The sequence below is a fragment of the Sylvia atricapilla genome, chromosome 3, assembly GCF_009819655.1.
Source record: "Sylvia atricapilla isolate bSylAtr1 chromosome 3, bSylAtr1.pri, whole genome shotgun sequence".
Lineage (NCBI taxonomy): Eukaryota > Metazoa > Chordata > Aves > Passeriformes > Sylviidae > Sylvia > Sylvia atricapilla.
Window position 1 is genome coordinate 48,095,431 of NC_089142.1, and position 21,474 is coordinate 48,116,904.

At 36.3% G+C, this 21,474-nt stretch overlaps 1 protein-coding gene across 1 annotated transcript in view; it reads right to left on the minus strand.

Moving 5' to 3' along the window:
• The window catches only part of FRK (fyn related Src family tyrosine kinase), a 48,295-nt gene that overhangs the window by 15,153 nt on the left and 11,668 nt on the right, over positions 1 to 21,474 (minus strand). The window contains exons 2-4 of the mRNA XM_066315281.1: positions 11,524 to 11,645; positions 4,904 to 5,064; positions 4,095 to 4,263 (exon numbers count right to left, since the gene is read on the minus strand). Of these exons, the coding sequence (XP_066171378.1) occupies positions 4,095 to 4,263; positions 4,904 to 5,064; positions 11,524 to 11,645 (452 nt within the window). The remainder of the gene's footprint in view (positions 1 to 4,094; positions 4,264 to 4,903; positions 5,065 to 11,523; positions 11,646 to 21,474) is intronic.

The following is a 21,474-nucleotide window of genomic DNA, read 5'->3' on the forward strand; positions in this document are numbered from 1 at the left end:
TGCATCCCATGGAAGAGACCTTGCTGGAGCAGTTTGTGAAGAACTGCAGCCTGGAAGTAGAACCCAGACTGGCAAAGATTGTGGAGGACTCTCCTGTGGGAGAGACTAATGGAGGAGCAGGGGAAGAATGTGAGGAGCCTTTCCTCCGGGGCAGAAGGAGCATCAGAGACAACATGTGATGCATTAACCACAACCCTCATTCCCTGCCAAGCTGCACCACAGTGAAAGAGGAGGTAGAGAGTTTGGAAGTTAAGCCTGGGAAGAAGGAGGCAGGAGGAAGATGTTTTAAGATTTTTGGATTCCTGGAATCCAGACTTTAAAATCAATATAAAGAAATAAGCTTTAATAGCATGTCATTTTCTCATTGCAATGTGCATTTTTAATCTAGAATATGTTTTATCTAACATATCAGTGAGTGCCTATTTTGTCCTGCTAATTATTAAAAAATCCTGATATAGATGGGATGCCAGATAACTAAAAGGAGGGAAAACGTTGCTAGTATGCTGTACATCAATGTTTGTGAAAGAAACAGTTGTGAAATTTTGAATTTGTATAAAATATTTGAAAAATCATCTCTTGCTCCAAATTGGAATGGAAACACACTTCTGAATACCTTAATCACTCACAATCAGGAATCACACATTTGCATCAAGGGAGAACTGACCTTGGGGAAAACTCATTACTGCCATCTTACCAAAATTCTGGGAGATTAATTTTTCCTATATATAGGAAGGTCATAGAGTCATAGAATCATAGAATCATTAAGGTTGGAAAATATTTACAAGATCCCTTAGTCCAACCATTCACCCAGTACTGCCGTGTTCCCCACTAAACCTTGACCCCAAGCGCCACATCCAGATGTCTTCTGAGCCCTTCCAGACAATTCCATCAGTTCCCCAGGCAGCCTGTTCCAGCTTGACAACCCTTTGCACAAAAAATATTTTCAATAATATCCAATCTAAACCTCACTTGGCAGGATTTGAGGCTGTTTCCTCTTCTCCTATTACTTGTTAGCTGGGAGAAGACATCAATCCTCACCTCACTACAACCTCCTTTCTGGCAGTTATAGAGACTGTTAAGATCTTCCCTGAGCCTCCCCTTTTCCAGACTAAACCATCCCAATCCTGTCAGGCACTTCTCACAGGATTTACCCTTCACCAGCTCCATTGCCCTTCTCTGGACACACTCCAGCACCTCTTGTGTTCTTTCTCTACTGAGCGGCCCAGAACTGGACACAGGATTTGAGGTGGCATCACCGGTGCTGAGCACAGAGGGACAATCATTGCCCTGGTCCCCCTGGCCACACTATTGCAGATACAGGCCAGAGTGTCGTTGGCATCATTGGCTTAAAGCCTTTTAGTAGCAATTGCTAGAGATTAGTTTAAGTCCAGAAAAATATTGTTTGAGAAATGAGAAAGATACTATATAACAAGAAATTGCATTTCGCCTTTTTAAAGACAACTGAAAATTGGTTTAACCCGCTCTGTGTTTACCTCCAGAATGGAAAGAAAAATTAATACATGCTAATACACTACAAGAAGACATACCAAGGGTTAAAGACTGAATTCAGGTGAATTCAAATGTGAAAGTAGGTGCGCAATCTTACAGTGCCTTCATCTTAGGACTAGAGGACTTCTCATTATTGTGTAGTCAAGAACAAGCTGTGTTTTGATTAAATGTAAATGCAATCTCAGCAGAAAGATGACATGTAATGGCATATAATACCAAAGTATTCTGACTATATGTGATCTAGAACTGATGTACAATGCAAAATAATGCTCAACAGAAAAACCCAAAGTAACAGAAATACTTTCTGGCCTTCAGGCCTATAAATCTATGATATTCTGATTGCATTATGCCCTTCTCTATTGTTCAGTCTGTGATTACTCTTGATCAACCTGCTCCTGCTTGGTAATAAGAGCACTGCTTCATATCACAATTTCTTTGGTGGTAATGCCTTTTTAACAGAATCTTTTCCATCTCAGCTTCTTATATTTACCCAATCACTCTGAGTTTAACACACTCCTCTGTTCTTCTGAGCACTTGGTTGTCCGTAGAGTCTACACTGTAAAGCAGCTTAGTGAAAAATCTGTAGTTTAAAATATACCCCGTCCTGTCCCAGTGTAAAGACAAGTGATTTGGATCTTCGATATAAGCAACAGGAGAGGCTCATTTTGCATTGTGTTAAATGTGAAACATTGCTTATGCGAATATTGGAAACTTCAGTCATTAACAAATGTATTTCTTGATTACTCATTAACTATTATGTTTTCCATTCGTTTATCAACTTTAGATTATGGTGAATGAAATTACCAACCCTACCTTTTGCTAAAATTTTATTTTAGGTAAACATTTATTACTTAGATTAGGGTGAGGATATTTTGGTTTGTCTTTAATTAGTGAAGTGTTATTCCTCATAAGTAACAATGAGAACAAGCTATGGAAAACCAATGTGCAGATTACTGTAAGGCAGTACAAATGCCTTCCACTACCCAGTGAAAAAGGCTGTATAGAAGAGGGTAATTCCCTGGAGAAGTAATACCACAAGGTTAAATGTTTACATTTGTGACTGTTTGAACTAGTTTTGTAGAATGAGATAGTTCTCAAAGTATCGTGATAAGAGATACAGCATTAACTACATAATTTATCAAGATGGCTTTGGGAATCAAAGTCTTCATTCTGAGAAACACTGTGTGCAATGCACAGCTTCCTTATCACAATGTTAGGTCACAAACTCTCTGCTATACAAGCACCACATCCAGGTGGGGTTTCTATCTGCCCTGACTCAATACAATCCACCATGCAATCAGTGAAGCTACTGCTGTTGACCCTAGCAAGAGTCAGACTAGAGTGGAAAAAACTGAGATAGAAAAAGTATTGATTAATCGAACCCTTTTTCCCAGGGGAACCATGATACTACAAAAAGAATCACAGTTGAAGGAGTTTCTTCCATTATACTGTGCTAGTCTGTATGTGATAACAAGTTTGCAGTGGGTATTATGTTTATTCCAGTGAAAAAGAGATTTCAAGCTGGTTTCTGTTTGCTGAGTCACTAGGGAAACGCATCTGTTCACTGAAAAAAAAGTATTGTCCTTCATATGAATTACAGAATGTCTTTAGTCTGAGCAGTTTTTATATTTTTCAGTTAAGCAGAGAGGAAAAAAAAAAAAAAAAAAAAAAAAAAAAAAAAAAAAAAAGGTGCTTATTTTCTTTCAGTTTGCATGTCCCAAAGCACAAAAGATATCCTGATACAAGAGAGCCTCAAAACATATGCCTCCCTGTTCAGGAGACCATTGAAGCAGTACTCAAGCATATTGATGTTATTCTGAATCAAAGGTCTGAATCTGTTCTGCTTCCTGAATCAGGTTCATTAGTGCCCAACACAAGCTTTTTCAATTAACCACAGCTCATGTTGTTATCTGTTTTTTTAAAAAAACATGTATATCATCCAGGCTGCCTCTCTTATCTATGCGGTTCTTGCCATCTGCTGGCAGATATTTTATGCTGTCAATTGAAAATGCACAAATTACTTGAAGTTAATGAAACATAATTAAGAAAAGTGCTAAAAGCTGTATTAGTCACTATCTTATATTACATGCAAATAGTGGGTATAAATGTCATGTATCAAAAATTTGAAAAATTTTATTCAAGCAATACTAGGATTAATGCACTCCCTAAGTACAAACTTAGGATAGTAAATATTCTACATTACCAAAGAAATCACTGTAATATAGCACCTAATCACTAGAAAAATCCTACAGAAGACAAACTGCAAAATCAGTTACTTCAACAACAGATTATTCAATCTATAGTTACTCATTTCCATATGAACAATACCATAAAAAATAGGTACAACCCTTGTTGCAGTTGCCTTTTTATGTGACACAGATGTTGAATTAATTCAGCTTTTTGAAACAGAAAACTATATAAAATTCTAATTCAATATGCCAAAGAGTATCTGGACCCAGAGCTTTTCTAATCTTTGTGTCTAGATGTGTGGATTTTAAGAATGAGTGCACATACAGATAGGCTGTAGCATTTAAAAAGTAAAGGAGCATTCTTGCTAATAATTCATGCTATTAACATTCACATACCTGGTTTCAATGTTTTGATTGCTACAGGGGTGGTATTATTCCACAGTCCTTCCCATACTTCACCAAACTGACCAGATCCTAATTTTTTCACTAATTTCAGAGATCTTCGGTCTATCTCCCACTGATCAACAGTTTTGTAAGACAAATCAAAAGTAGCAGGAGTTTGTACCTGTTAAAAGAAAATAAATAATACAATAATTCAGACTTGTAACATTTTTTCAACAACGTATACAAATCATTGTTAACTATATCATTTAAAGCTGGAACAGTCATAAATAATGTTTCCTTAGAGTACACACATGCAATGAAATGAGCCAAGAATATAAAATACAACCCTCATACTGGGTGCTCTTTGTTAGAAAAAATAAATATGCTAAAGAAAGTATCCTGCCATTAAAAGCAAAATATTAGAAATCGTCCCTCTAACATGCTTTTTGAACAGTGAGGTATTGTTTGCCACAACCTTGTGGTTTTGTCTCAGTAATTACATATGGACAGCTAGAGTTATGAAGTTGGAGATTTCATCTCCATATATATTTTTTAAAAGATATTCATAAATCATGTTTTGGCATATTTCCCCCCCCTTCCCCCCAGCACTTGATGATTTTTTTCATAATTGCATGGTACTTTCTTACAGTTTTGTCAGCCTCAAGAATGAAGCTGTAGTATTACTCAGAACTTCCTGAAAACAAGCAGATAATTAACATTCTGAAATGGTAGAAGCAGATATGGAGTCAACACTTTCTGACAGATATCTGATGAGTTAGCTCACAAAAAATACTTTGCACAGTGTAGCATCCGCCCCTTACCTTTAGGCATGGCTGTCCGAGCAACATGCAGAGGCCATCACTGTTCTTGTTATAATAGTCAACCAAATCATTCAGAGTATTGAAAGTTTTCCTTTTGGTTAGAAAAAAGCTTCCATCCATCTTTTTGATCCTATAGTGCTTCACAGATGTACCATCAAAAACTAAAAAGATTTAAATTTATTTAATGTCCAGGAATTATTGCAGTGGCAGAATATCATTTATACCCAAACCATCATAATGTTCCTAAATGTATTTATGTGGACCTTAAAATAAATTATTTGCATTCCAAATATGACAACCATAAAAAGCCCTTTTCAAACAAAAGTGGAAGTACTGCTGTTGACCCTAGCAAGAGTCAGACTAGAGTGGAAAAAACTGAGATATGTGAAAAAGTTCAAATAGCTTAATGCATCTTGTCTATTAGGTAGTTTTCAGCTATTCAAATTTGGAGATTCTCCACCATAAGAACTGATGTAAAAGTATATAAACATATCTTCTGTGAGGCAGCTCATGTTTCCCATCTTTGAAGACACCAAAAACAGCCAGAAGCATCTAATTGACAGCAATCATTTAGCCAGTTTTTAATATTTCTTTATCCTCCTTTATTTTAGTGTTAACATTCCAAATAGCAGCTGCTGGGCTGGCAGGAATTTTAGAGGAAACAGCTATACTCTCTACATAGCCATAGTTCTCTGAAAAGCACTCACATTCTCCAAGAGATGTTTTGAATTTTGTGCATGTTTGGAATATGTAAAAATCTATATAATAATGCTCTGTTTCAGGTAGTTGATGAATTCCTTTTCAGTGGAATGCTTTTTATCCTAATCTGTTGTGTGTTAATCAATAAGACTATTCCTCACCTCCTGTAAGTTACCTATCTGCATGTCTTGACAGCCAAAGTATCCCCTCCCTGTGACCATTGCAGCACTCTCTAGATCTGTCAGAAAAAGCACTGGGCCACTGCATGCTGGGGCTAGACATGGACCAGCACAGGACCAGAGAGAAACAAAAAATATATCTAAATCACACATATACACACTAAAAAAACAAACAAACAAACAAAAACCAACCAACCAACTAAAAAAAAATTTAAAAACCCCAACCCAAAAAACCACCACAAACTTTGGAGACCACTAGTTTGGAGATCTTTACAAAGGAAGAGTAGAAGTAGAAGCAATAGCAGGCTCAGAATCATCAGACAGGGCAGTTCAGAAAAGCTGAAAAGGTATTTAGTTGCTTGTGTGGGGTAATTTAGAAGACACTCCATTATTTAAACATCATTGTCAATGGGCAGTAGAGGGTTTATATTACATACAGAAGGGTAACTGATTTAGCTCCAAAGAAGTCCACAGCTGTTACCTCTAACATTAACAGTGTTCCAAAATAAACCTAGAAGACAGATTTATTTATACTGTACCATTGCATCTTGGCAATAGCATTGGCTATAATAACAGAAGAATACATGGTTACATATTGTACATCGAAAACATATAGAATTGATTGCAGGGAATTAGCAAAGCTGAAAGGAAGAATAATTTCCCTCACCATCTGAGTGATGAAATCAGAGAGGAAATCTCTCCTTCCTTAAGTACTATCGTGGATGATCAACTATTTTTGCATTGTACAGTGTGATTGTCATCCAAGACCACCAGAGAGCAGACAGGAGCTTTTCAAAATACTCCACCTCAGGTAGTATTTTTAAGAATCTGGGAACTTAAAATTCTTCATGATGACAGAAATGAGAATATTTGTTAAATATATTCCACATTACATTGCACTTTTCAAATTACATTTCTTTTTGAATTAACATCCAATATTACTACATTTTAACTGTAAAATTTATTAATGTTTTTGTGAAGTGTCATTTGGAAATGGAGCTGAAGCAAAGTGAAGAAAAGAGTAATTCAATAGCAACAGACTGAAAATGTAATCATTTTCCAAAGTTCACAGGAAAGTTAGTCCAAACAAATTAATTAGTCTTTATGATGCATTGATCAAAAGGCTTACAGGATGACTGTTTTAATCCAGTCTCAGTTGTATATCACAAATAATAGTAGTTTGACTACCTGATTTATTTATTAGCAGTAGTATAACTATTATTTATGAAGTAGCTAATGTTAGTAATGCAAGAGCTGGTTTGAAGGATGTGCTCTAATATCTTAAATGAGCCTTTAACAAAGCCTTATGATTGACAGCATCTAGGTCAGGTAGTAATTTGTGTGAAGAAGCTTGAGAAAATTTCTGCACTGATACGGTCTCATCCTGTAATAAGTAGCTGAGATCAGTACAGTATTTGACAGGAGGTTGTTTACTTGTATTTTAGGTCTGAGTTTGGCTGTACAAGTCCTGCAGCACACATTGGAGTTTTGCAGCACAGTGTGGGTCTTCTGCCAAAATTATCATTCAGGAAAGAACCATCTCTAACCCCTTCCAGTCACCTCTACATCCATGACAGACTACTAACCAGGACAGGGTTGTAACTTCAGTTTCACACAGCTTGATAGTAGCTGGATTTGAAGACTGCAGAGGTTTTCTCCACAACTTGCCTTTTCCAAAAGAATTACAGCTCTCCACTAGATTTCTACATGGCTTCAGTCTAGCAGAAATATTATCCTCTCCCACCTATCCATCTTCACATGACTGGGTTAAGCAGAAGTAGATTTTGCCACCTGAAGAATGTGAATAAAATATTTACTACTTCCCCAGGGCACAAAAATTTATGGTGGCATCAGGAGAGTCAACACCTTCACCATACGAATGGAGGCACTAATATCCCATTACTGCCAAAAACGCTGTGCCCCAACGTGGCTCCTGTGAAGAGTCCTCCCCCAGCACTCGCCATGCAGCACTGCCACCAGCACCTCTGCTCTGCTTCCAGGCCCAGAGTGGATGTGGGAGGAGGGTGACACATGAGATCACTCTCACCAGCACAGAATGGGTGCAGAGACAGACCCAAAATCATCCTTAGTATGGCCATTATTTTGTCAGTTCTATGAGACTGCTGCCTAAAACAACTACCTGTTTTTCATGTGCTGGAACCCAAAAGGAAAGCACACAATATTCTTTTAGGAGCATGATAAAAATAGCTGAAGAAAACACAAACCATTTACATTGTTATTTAATCCAATAAGTCTTTCAGATACCATTATTCAGTGATGGGCTAAGTACAGAGCCTCCTGCTATCATTGGCAATGAACTCAATTAAGCTGAGCACATCTAAATTATGGCTTTTAATTAAAAAGAGGCAACATCTAAGATGGCACCAACATGTTTAAAATTTAATGCATTTCACACCAGATGCTGGAGTCATCAACATAAAAATCTGTCGACAACATGTGCATTTTTCAAATGGGAAAACCTATTTTTAAAATGTCAAACACTCTAAATTTATAATAACACATGTCAGTGGCCTATCTGGCTTGACAAGCTTCCCATTTCACTATTCACAGATGATAAAAATCTTTCTGAACATGAAGTTGTGGTTTTAATTTAAATAATTATTTATTACCCAAATCTTACAAATTGAGAGTTTTCCCATCAAGGCAAGTTAGAAATAAAAAGTGTAATTTTCATGAAAGATTGAATTTTTTTGAATTTTTTTTCTTACTAAGGACATCATTTGTCTCCTTAATTAACATTAAATCTTTTATATATCTCATTACCCACATGAGTATGAAATCAAGCATGAAAGTCATAAAATCAGTTTATGGGTTCTTGGGTAAAAACCTCTCTTCCTTTTCAACTTCTTTGTTACCTAAATGGCATGCTGGACACAGAATTGAAATATTTTCTTAAAGAACTTTATTCTGAAAGCCAAGTTTTCACTCTTCAAGCCATTATCATCCATTCTGCAATGAAACCAAACCAACAATAAAAAGTAGAGTAAAACCAATCAGATCTAGAGAAGATGGAACTTTCGAGGTCTAATGTTTCTGGACTGAAAAAAATGGAAACAGAAATTAGGGACTTATTCCAAAATATTGGGTGGTGACTTCTACCTTGTTAGTGTATCAGCTACCATGGAGATAGAAGCCAGCCTTCTGCCTCAACTTTAGCGTCTCATAATTCCTACTAATGGCACGAAAAGGAAAGATGCAGGAAAATTCTTCTCTGTAGCACCTGGTGAACTGAACAACCTTCTTTCCTAATGCTTCCCACAATACAAACCATTTCATTGTTTGCTTTAGAATGCACTAGCTTTCCAAGAAGTAGACAGTAAGTGATGAGATTATGGGCATAAAACATCTAGCCCATGATGTATACTACTAGGTTGGAAGCAAAAGAGCTTGCACAATACAAACAGATGCCATTCAGTTAAGCCAATTCAGTAAGCAGCAAATAATATTTAGGTTTTTAGGATGAAGTAGAATGTTAAGGATAAATTATGTTCCACTCTGGAAAGCTGCTAAAAGATACAGCAGCACTGGGAAATGATGCCACCAATAGTATCTACAGATTGCTTCAAAGTTTATCCTCTTTCTTTGCCTACAAGCGCACAAATGTTTAATAAATCTGAGATGATAAATACATTCATGCATACATTTTCAGAGGACAACCCATGTTTGTGCATGAAGGAGAGCTGCCTCCTGCTGCTGGAGCCTTTCCTCTATGTATTTTCTTTTCTTCAGTACCATTCTTACCTTCCCAAATCAAACAAACCAGCATGAAATAAATCCACACTGTTGGTATCATACCTTGCTCTTATCAGTCATCATCAAATATCTTCTTCCTAAATAAGCTTATAGAAAAGTATAAAAATGCCTACCACAAGCCTTCATAATTAAATCAAACATACTAGATCAGATGGAATAAATTTTCTATCCAAAATTTGTAATGAAAAAACAAACAGCAGCATCAAAGAATGATCTTATACTACTATAAATGTTGGCTTAATATTTATTTTCCTTCTCTTGGATTTTTCCCTGGAGTATCTCATAGATTACCTAAGGTAATTCTACTTTCCTGTCAGAGAAGTGGTTAAGATGCAGGATAAAAAATATCATATTTTAAATCATTCCTAAAATGCTACAGTTGGAGAATAATAAAAAGAATTTGCATTTCCACCCCCAGATGCACAAGTCAATGATTTTTCATTGATTTTTAGTAATGTTCTATGTATTCAAATGCCATCATTAAGAAGATATTACAAGCTTGTCTTTCCTTCCCTGCTTAGCAGCACCCTGTTATTAGTCTAGCACAGTCCTTGGATAAAATCAGTTCACTGATGAAGAACACTCGAAGGAAGCTGAAACCATGTAATACAGCAATAAGTTGGCACATGGAGAGAAAACATTTTGAAAGGTCTGTGGCTCTGCTACTATCCTTGGATGAAAGTGTGCACACAAAAGGGTCAGCTCTGTCACACCTCAGGAGCAGTCTGATTCCTTGCTAAAGGTAGTTTTCCTTTAAGCACTTCATGGCAAGGACCAATTTCCTTGAAGGCAAACTGAAAACTGGGGAGTAAATTGTCCCAGTACTGTAAACATCACATTTATTTCAATAAACTTCCCTGTATTTCACTCCACATTGCTTTGTCTTGGCAATAAAAATCATTCCTTACATTACCACAAGACATTGAAGGTACATACCTCTACTTATAATTGGGAAAACAAAACCAACAGTGTGTCAAAATTTCATCAAACTGTTTCTGTATAATGTTCAGAGGGTGAATTACACATAATCATCCAGACAAAAGAGGAGTCAATATGAAAGAACTTGGTTATGAACAAGGTGCCTCTTATTTTACTGATATAATTCTGCACATGACTATTCATGGTTTATTCACAAACACCAAAAACTTTTTTGATTCTGGAATTAATATAGGTAGAAAACATTAGGAAGTTAGAGTGTATAGCCCTATTGTCCCAAGGACAACACTATACTTCTGACTCACAGTTGTATGACAAGTTTGATAGGAAATGTTCACAGAAAACAACAAATGAACGTTTACTATCTCAAATGGCAAATATCTACAGCATGAAAAAACATGATTTACTTAGATGTGAGTGAGCAAAATTTGAATGTATCCTAATTTGACAGTCACTCAGATTCAAATAAAGGGCCTAAATTTCAAAACACATCATCATCATCAAATTAATTTTTTACTGATGTTTACATTGAAATTTTCAGCGAAACATCACTGATTCTAAAGTACAGCTTTGAAGATCTTCCTATGATTTTATCCCTGAAAACAAATAAATATAAACCTAAGTTTGAGCTCGAACAGAAAACTTCTTTTCCTAAATTGCAGATATCTGTCAACATGCTTTTATTTTTATTTTTGTTTTGTGTACTAGTCAGAGCAGTAGTATACAACCGTAACGTAATTTTTTTATGTTTTGGTCATGAAAATATTTTAAGGCAGCTAGAACACTGGGAGTACTAAGCATAAAAAAAGTTAACTTCTGTTCTGAGCATATTGATAAACACAGTCTATAAAATATAAACTCAAATTTCTTTTGCCAAGTTTTCTTTATATATCTCTGGGGGGGAAAAAAACCCCATTATTATGAACTTAATTTCAATTTCATGCCCACAGTTTAATGTTCTCAAAGATGAAAAAGCCCAGATCACCTGAGAAATTTTTAAAACATTGCTGCAGAAGAAAAACTAGAATATACCTGAGAGTGAGTATTCTCCTTTTATACTTTCGCTTTCTCGGATTAGGAAGGCTCCTTTCTGGTTTCCAGCATACAACAGTTGTCTCTCGGCATCTGCTCGTTTGATTGGGCCAAAGAACCATCTGAACAAATAAAAACCATTAATTTTACCACTCAGTGAAACACACCAGGAAGACACTTAAGCTTTTATAAACATGCTGCGTATTTACTAAGAGATAATCTGTGCTATGCTAATTAAATATCAATAGTGGGGGGGGGGGGGGGGGGAACCCAATGAGAACTACAGAACAAATTTATTTCTAGAAAACATCGCTTACACATTTGAGAGAAATCTCGATTTTACTGCTGATAAAAAAAAAAAGTCTTACTGCTTTCAAGACAAGTATTCAGAAGTGACAGACTGTTCTTGACCCAGAAAAAAAATCACCAAGAAAATTTGCCAAGGCTACAAGAGCAGAAATTGATGCCAAGTCTATTGATGCCACTCAAATGATGTAGAGGTGAAGGTATGTACTAACAACCCATTTTAAATGCCAAAAGATCTCTGAAACTGCAGAAGGGCTCTCAGATTAAATCACCCTGATTCCCCATTCCACTGCCATGTCAATACCTCAAATGAGTTACTGGCAGTTTTTCAGCTTTTCTGCTTTTTGACAAACAAAACCCGTGTATCCCTCAAGTCACTACAAACATCTCAACACCTGTGTTCTGTGGAACTCTACTTCGATCTATGCCTTGTTAAAGCAATAATTTGATTTGCTCCTCTGAAAATAAAATTTAGATTTCTTGCTGCTTTGAGCTGCGTTTAAATGAAACAAAAATAAGACAGAGATAAGTCAGCATTTTCAACAGGGGTGGTGTTCAGCTTCCTTCAAACAAACTTGCTCTTTCCAAGATTAGTTCCACCTCTTATTTAAAACAAATGATGTTAAATAGATGCCAGAAATATGCCATATGCTCATAGAAGAATTCCTTTTAAATTAATCATAGCTAAAACTAGCATGAAAACTTGAAATATAAATAAATGCACCACAAGTAAGTTGCCTACTTGATTTTTCAGTTACTACTGAAAAATACAGACAGAGTCATCAACAAGTAATTTTAGTATCTGCAAGGCTTGTAGTCATCAAGAGGAATGGAGGAAATAAATGAGAACATTGGGCGATACCTTAGCTGATCAAGTATGAGACTGATAAATGGGTTTGTATTAACAAAGAGGAAATAAAAAGAGGCAAATACAGACAGCACTAACCCACGCTGAATATGCTTTATTAACAAAAAAAATTAAAGACAGATTTTCCAGAACATATTCCTGTCTGCTGAGTTGAAGAAGATTTGGATTAAATTGGTCTTGATACATATTTGGCAAGCAAAGTAATCTCACTAGAAAGCTGTAATGTGTTAGTAGTAATTTTAATTAGTTAAATGTGTTCATTAATTCAACTAATTAATTTAATTAATTCATTCATTAGACTGTAGAAAACTAAGTAATCAATAAATGTTCAAATCCTTGACTAAGGCTCTTGTCAAAGAAATGACAGTACAAGTTCAACTGTATTCAAGACCTAAAGAAAATCTGTCTTCCCTAAAATCTGAATTAGAATCTCTCTGAAATTTCTAAATATATCTGCTCTGAAATCTAACAAAATATATGAGCCAAAAATATTTTAATATTTTCCCTCTGAAGTATTAGATATTGCTCAATAATGCCTCATAAGAGTGTATATGAGGTATTTTATTTTTTGTCTCCTTTGTCCTTGAGTAACAAGGATAGCAGCTTTTCAAAAGAATTTAATTTTGTACCAAACCCGAAAGAGTTCCCAATGCGTTGTAAGCAAGACTGGATTTTATGATAGTCAAAATATAGTCTTTATGTGACTCAGCATTTGAATATACACTGTTATTAACTCAAATTTCTAAAGCTGAAAACTAGAGCAGTACTACAACCTATGCAACTAGAGGAAACCTTTGCTTTATTTTGGAAACATAAATTAATATACTGTTACTCTATGTATGTCAAACCATGCCTACAATAAAAACCATGATTTGGGAAAATAATATGCACATAAGTGCATCACATTTAGGCATAAGAATCTGCTTCTTTGATTTCAAAGCATTTCAACTTATGTGCTTATTTTTATTAGGCTGGAAAAATTTCACTCAAATCAATATGAAATTACCATTAAAGGTTACATATATAATATGTAGGTTCTGACTCTAGATAAGCTTATCAGTTAAAAATATCCTAATTTGCAAAATAAGATAATTAGAGCAATAGTGTTAGAGGAGGTAAGTGTAACTGAAGCAATTATTATGGAGGGTGAAAAGTGGACACATATTGTGTATTACCTCATTTGCCTGACTTTATATAATCTGATTAAAGTGTTTCAGAAAAATACAGGGAAAATTACTTTCAACAGCACTTGAATATTTGATTCTTAGTTCAAAGCCATTTGGTATGCAATAATAATTATACAGTACCAGAAGTAATACTGCATGTAAAAAAAACCAATCGCTTAACTTCAAAGCAAATAATTTAATTTGTAATTCACTTCTTTTTTTTTAACTAAAGCACATCTGAATTTAAAGTACTATTTTCAGTGTAATGGAAGTTAAAATTCCTTTTAAAAACGTGAAGAGCTTATTTAGATTTCTAGCAATTGAACTTATGCTTCAAAAGGCTTAATATTTTACTTCATCCAAAAGTGTATATCTTAGAGGGAAAAGTGCTCTAAAATGTAATAATGAATCAAAGTAATTGCTCACCACAAGATATTGCTCTGCAGGAAAGAAAGGTCAGACCAAAACAACACCCAATCCTTAGTAAATCTATTCAAGTTTTATAGCTCAAAGACAGATGAAAGTTTAAAACAGAACATTTGTAAAACGAGAACTAAACCTGAAGCACTATCCATTGAGCAAGCCAGGTAACTTCTCTGAGATCAGTGCACTGTGTTGGCACTAAACAGTCCAGGAGAAGTTTAAATTAGCAATTCTTACGCATTATCAATGTGAACTTCAGCTGAAATCCACTTTTGGTCATGACTGTTGACGCTGGATCAGTAGATTACCAGGTATGGCACAAATGAGTGCATTCAGAACTGGGCACAGTTTTCCATTTCTAGCAGGAGCTGTCTGGCTAGCACAGCAATAATGCTCTTCTGTCAGCAAGACCCAGGAACATGCTTACTTGGCCAACACTGCATCCAACACCCCAATTCTCTTGTAAGGGTAGGATACCAAATCTGTTTTTTGGGGATTGTTTCTAGCAGCTTCCTCTGAATGTCTTGTTTACACCATCATTCATAGCTATCGGGAATATGTTCATTAAAAATTCCAGGGTATTTCGAGGTCATTTTCACCACCACATATAGGATGACTTTGGAGGCAGAAAACATGACCTTCATATAGGTCCATCACAAACACAGTCCTCACTTGTGGCAGATGATGCTCCATACTGAAATACCAGTTGTTGTAGTTATTGAGAGCATAGTAACCACATCTGTTTTGGCCATCAGTTCCACTAGCACATTTATCGTCACCATATCACATCATGTCTCATAGCAGGTTTTGCTCTATGACTGTGACAGATCATTGCTGAGACCTCTAAAGACCTTCTTCCAGCAAAAAAAAAAAAAATCTTCATCTCGCTGAATACCGGCAATTATGCTTGAAGGGCAATTTTTTTAAGAAACAGAGATCACATCACCTTACACTCATTCCTGCCTACCTATTCAGCCCAGTTTGAGCTAAAATGGAGTCATGAGTTCAAGGGAAGTTGGCAGTGCTACCTGGCTCCATCACTGCCTTCCCTGAGAAGCCTTCTGTCCTCCAGGGTGCAATGAGCTGCTGATCTCCATCTAAATGTCAAAGCTCCATTTACCTGGTTCTGCTTTCTGTCCCCCCGTGTCCCTCAGTTACATAAAAATCCACTAAAATAAAAATAGTGACTCCTGCTTCTGCTCTTTTCTTCCTATAGCAGGAAGATATGGTAGGAACTTTCAAGCTGGACAGTAGAAGAGAGGAAGAGTAACATGGGCAAAGAGCTAAAGCAAAGAAAAATGTGGAGGCAAAGTTCTCCAAGGCTTTATCACTGGCAACTTTTCCTGTGTCTGGTAACATGCCTAGAAAAGGACAAAGTCTCTAGTGGAAAAAGCAAAACCCACAAATATCCCCATAAGAAGAGTATGAAAATGAGTCCTCTCTTGTTAATGCAAAGTCCTCCTCTGATCAAATCTGTCCAATGCACTTATCTGAGATAGAGACTGAAGATTTTACCGAAGATCTCAACTAATCTGGGAACTTTGGGCTTCTCTGTCCTGAAATTAACTCTATCCAACACTCAGAACTAACCCCCTCTCACAAAAAAATGATTCTCAGCCATGCTTAAGATGAAAATGCTCTCAGGGAAAATTTATTACCATTCCTTGGACAACCCCTTTCACAGATCCCTTCATTCAACCTCCCTTCTTGACCTCTCCTAAATCCCAAACGTGCAAAATACTGACTCCAACACAAGGTGTGTGCTGAGCCTTAGCCAAAGCATGTCACTCATAGGAGAGATGAAATGTTTCTTTGGACGTGTCACTCCTCGGGCAGCTCCTTCACAATTATATTCCAACAGAAACTCTATGTTTAAGGATGCTATGAGTATCTTATTTTGGGACATGAGTAAGTTGTTCATGACCAAGCTAAACACCAACCCTGAAATAACATCTGCAATCTTTAGCTTTCTTGGAAATTTCAGGAGATCTGTCTGTTCTTTTATTATTCCCACTGAAAACCAGCAGAGAAAATGACATGGAGGTTTTTCATCTATCTCCTTTAAGGCTAGCCAGTATCTCACTTTTACGCTCTACCATTATTTAGATTTTATATGTACAGGACAAAAGTCAGAATTAACTCCACAATGTCATATCTGAAGTCACTGAGTTTCCTTTAGTAAGTAGTTGCAGCTGGGATATGGGGGGATTATTTCAGTTTTTCATTCAAATTGCAGGACACTGGAAGTAAGATAAGGCTAAAAACAGAGATCTGTGATACAGTCATACTTTTGTTAATGTTCAATTAAAAGCAAAAATCCTGAGGGCTGAGTCAGCAGTAAGGTGCAATCACATATAGAGGCTGTGATCAGTACAACAGGAATGACAAGGGAGGAAAGGGGGAAAAATGCTGAAAAATAGATAGCATGGATATAAAAACAGAATGAATAATGGCAAATCAGTCACATAACACGTATTTTCAAAATTACTGAATATTTTAAAAGGAACAACATAATCCTATCCTGGATCAGCACTTTGCAGCATAAGGGCATCTTGCTTCTCATTTTCCATAAGTGGTTACAACTGGGATTTACTTTCTCATGTCAGGGTAAGTCTCATGAGTGCTAAATGTCAACAGCTTGAGAGGGTTTGTTGAGATTCCTGTAGTTCTCAACCAGAAGTCTTCATTAGGGAACAAATGGTGCTGGCAAAAAGGTTATCTGACCTTCCAGAAGATTAACTCAAGTGTGTTAATTGTGTCTGTAATACTAGGCTGAGGAGAATAAGTTCCTTTGACTGAGAAAAGCAAAGAATTACTGCATTTCGAGCAAAATTCTTGGGTGAGGACAAAAAACCCCAGATGCTATCCATACTGAAACCACATATATCCCAGTTTCTTCTGGAATGAAGAAAACTTGAGTGAGAGCTAAAACAAATATAGAAAAGCTTCAAAAGCATATGAAGCTTACATTTTAAATGCCTCAAAATCTGCTGTCATAGAGAGATGTAACTACACACTCAAGTACTTCAAAGTTAGGACATGACAATATTAATACTGCTTTCATGGCATCCACTCAGTCATTTTCAGAAGATCCACTGTGATACCATCTTTAATTACATGGTCATATCCAGTCCTCCCTACAGTGTTAAAATGAATGCTGCTCACTAAATACTTACCCTCTATTTTGTTTTGTCATTGCATAGATAGAGTTCATTTACTGTTTTAAACAATTTACATTGTTTAGTGTCTGCTCTCAATGCCAGTTACAAAATTACATTAATGGCTTCTTTCCTAGCAGCTTCTATTACAGTGCTCACAACTGTAATATCCAAATGCTTTATAAACATTCATTAAATCCTTTTTGTGGCTCTTTTTCTTGTAGTATACTTCCTGCAGTGGAGAAACAGCCCAGAAAGGGACTAGGGAATATGAAAATACTATTAGTATTTTCTACTAATTTTGGATGTCCAAATTGAAAAGTCCAGGGCCTGCCTTTCAGGGAATTTAACGTTCTGCACTATGTAGTGGCTTATTTGGGCAGCAATAGGCACTAACTTCTGTGCCACAGCAGAAAAGGAGAGATGCATGGAAAGCTAAAGAGACAGAGAAAGTGACAGAGAGATCCTCCAGGGTCTTATTCAATTACTTTCATCATATGAGCACCCTGTGACCACTGCCATTACTCAGCATATGGAAACCTGAACAGCCTTGTGTGCACCACTCCTCACTGCTGTCATCCATGCAGGACAAAGAGGGCTGCTGAACCAGCTTTTAATCCATGCCAGGTTTGCAGTCTGCTGTGGGTAAAGAACAGTGCAGAAACAGGGGCAGAAATTTACCAAGGGAGCCACCAGCAAGTCCTCTCTATGCTGACAGGAAGACCCAAAGCACTTTTGGGTTTTCTCAAAATATCAAAAATACAGAAAGCAACTTTCAAATTTTAATTAATATGTTCAGTTACCTCATATAAAGCCTAATTGTATTTTCAAAGCCTTAGTTATTTGAAGCAAAGTTTTCTTAGCAAAAAAGCACACACTTGAGTGCAGCAATCTTCCCTACTAAATATCAAACCCTTTCTCCAACATGCACGAACAAGAGATCTCTTGTATTGTTTTGAGCCACATTTTTTTGCTTTCAGGAGAAGAAATAGGCAGCCTGTGCCTCACCTGTACCTGGTATCAATCCTGGAATATTTACATCCAATCAGGAAAAGTCTGGAAAAATTAAAAGCAGCTAAACAATTTCTTCTGATAGAAAATATTAGGTTGATTTAATCATATGACTAATGAAGTAATGAAGAGCTGATTTTTTTAAAAAAATAGGAAATATCACTGCATAGATGAAAGTCTTCCAGATATAACATAATTAAGAAAAAAATGCTTTACAAATGATGAGGTGTGTGCATGGAGAGAGTGGGAGATGAGTGCTGGCAGCTTCAATTTTTCCCTATATAGTCTACAATGAACCTGATGACAGTTTACAGGGGAAAAAAAGCAAAGCAAAACAGAAAAACAAAATAAAAAAAGAACTAATAAAATATCATCCACAAAACAAAGCAACAACAACAACAAACCAAAACATACAAAATAAAACCAACCCAAACCAGAAAAATCTTTAGTCAGGCTAAACCATGAAGATGAACATTTGCTAGGAAGATTCCTTTCAAGAGCATTTTCAATTTTTTCCATAACTGTCATAAGAATCTACACAGTGAAAAGTCAGGGATTTCTTTTGGGCAGAATCCAGAAAACCTTAGATTGAATTTCAGGCAAAGCCTTTCCTCCTTACTCCTTTCTACGGGCATGCCAGCGGTCATTTTTGATTCTGTCTGTCTCTCACTGTCATTTATTATCAGATCTTGAAGGGTACGTGGAAGGACAAAATTTAAGAGGAAGGAATTCAAAGCTATTGGTAAAGGAAGTCATAGGACACTGCAGGAGGAAGGGAGACAACAGGACAGTAAAAATTCAAAGCTGAGAGGACCAGAGAATATTAGCAAGTGGATGGATTGAGAGAAGAAAGTCAGAGTTAGTTGGCAATGGTGAGGAAAGAAAGACAGAGCTGAGGACTGCATTCAGAGCCCAAGGGCTATAGCCTGCTGCTGAGCTGCTGCACTGCTCAGCAAATGCTTGGTTTTCATCTTACCCTGCTCCCGCAGGGAGCCTGGCCTTTGGCAGCCATTTCCATCCTACTTGGGAAAACAATTTTACAGAACATCTCTGGAAACAATTTCACAGACTAACTCTCGCTGTGAGGCTTGCTCTATACAGATCTTTTCTCTTTTGCTTTCTTAGTTCATCACACCACTCGTTTTTGTACTTGCCAAAAGAACACTTTAACATTAGTTTTCATCACATATATTTATTGTCTAGAAGTCATTGCTTTAAACTTCATTCACCAAAGTACCATCAGCAAAAAGTGAGTCAGGGGAGGTTGTAAAAAAACGTTTGTGTAACAACACCGTTCTCTGTCTACCTAAGTAAATCATCTGAAATCTTAACACACTGCAAAGAGTACCTGACTTGTACTTGAAATAAAAAAAAATTAAACTGTTCATGTATAGTGACTCAGCACAGTTCTGACTACTTATTTACCACAATTAGAATCTAATTCCCTCCAAGGGAAACCAGAAAATCAGGTTTTCAGGAATGCTTATGTCAGGCATCACACTTAACCTTTGGCAACTACAATGAATTTGCTTCATACGGGAAGAACTGAGTCATGTAAATTGCTCAGAACCCTGTTGCTGAATAACTTATCACAAACTAAAATGAAGACTATTATGTGTGCATTGTGTGTGGGACTTGGAGCTTTTGAGTCTTTTCTCAGTGGGTGGAATAAGTTTGTTTTCCTTTCCTCAGAGAAAAACATAGAATACGTGAATAGATGCGCGTAAGAGTTGCGTAAAAAAAGGATCCATTTCTACACTATGTAAGCAGCAGAGATCTATCAAAGCAACAGAACAACACCAGTTTATGTTGCTACAAGTTTGTCTGTATGTTAGAAAGTGACTGTCTGTAGCAACACACTCTAAGTTTCGCTGTATTTTCCACATTTTGAGATCAACATTGAGATTTTTCTTTGAATAACCATTACAGTGTGAAATGCAGTTTTGGAAAATAACAGATCCCATTTTGCTCTTGGCTTTTGGATAATGTTTTCCTAGTGTTCTTGTCAGCAGATATAGCTGACTGGTTGGTGTTTTTCCAGAAACACTAAATTCATGTTAGACTTGAGTGAGTGTTATTGGTGAGATGGCAGAATATAAGAGGAGATATAAGAAGACGCATAGAAGCAAAAAGGGAAAGAGAATTAAATTATACTTCTCCATCTATTTTCTAAACAAAATTTTATAGTAAATTTGGGAAAGTACTCAATTGGAATAATTTTAAAATTTAAAGAGGTTTTTTTCTGTTTTCAAATGGAAGTTCCAACTAAATATAATCCTTTTTTTTCCTTTTAATTTTCTTCAGAAGTGATTACATTATCTGAACAAGCAATACTGTTCACATAATTTCAGGGCATATTTTGATTTCATACAAAGCTAAAATGAAGGACTCTTGAGAAACATCTCTGCTTCTTTCTTCCAGAAGAAAGGAGACATTTTTGTTTTCTCTTGTCCCATACTTATTTGATAATGAATATGCTCACTAGAACACAAGTGATATGTTCGTCCATGTAAAAGGAGACCTTTAGCTAAAACAAGGCAATTTAAAACTATGTTTCTAATATATTATATCCACTAGCTTGCTGGAGTTTCCAATATTCATAGATGCTTAAATACCATAATATGGAAAACATAGCACTTTAATAAACAGAGGTAATATTTTGAAGACTGAATGTCTATGAGCCTACCACCAAAATTAGGCATTAATTTTGCTACCATTCTTTTGTATAGCAAGATGGGAATTTGCAGGTTGTCAGAAAAAAAAAGTCTTTATACTTCTAGACTGAAGAAGCAGATTCACCACACTTTCATTGTGTAGTGTCTTTAAAAGCAGATGGTTTCAATTTACTAATCACTGACAATTTGACTGTAGCACTGAACAGTAGCTTGCTCCACACAATCTCAATGGCTGAAAATGTAAAACTCCCACCTACCCTGGCAGACTTATGTGTTTCTGAAACTCAAAAGGAGCCCGAGGTTCCACTAACAAATCACTGGGGCAGAGATGAAGAAACTGCAGG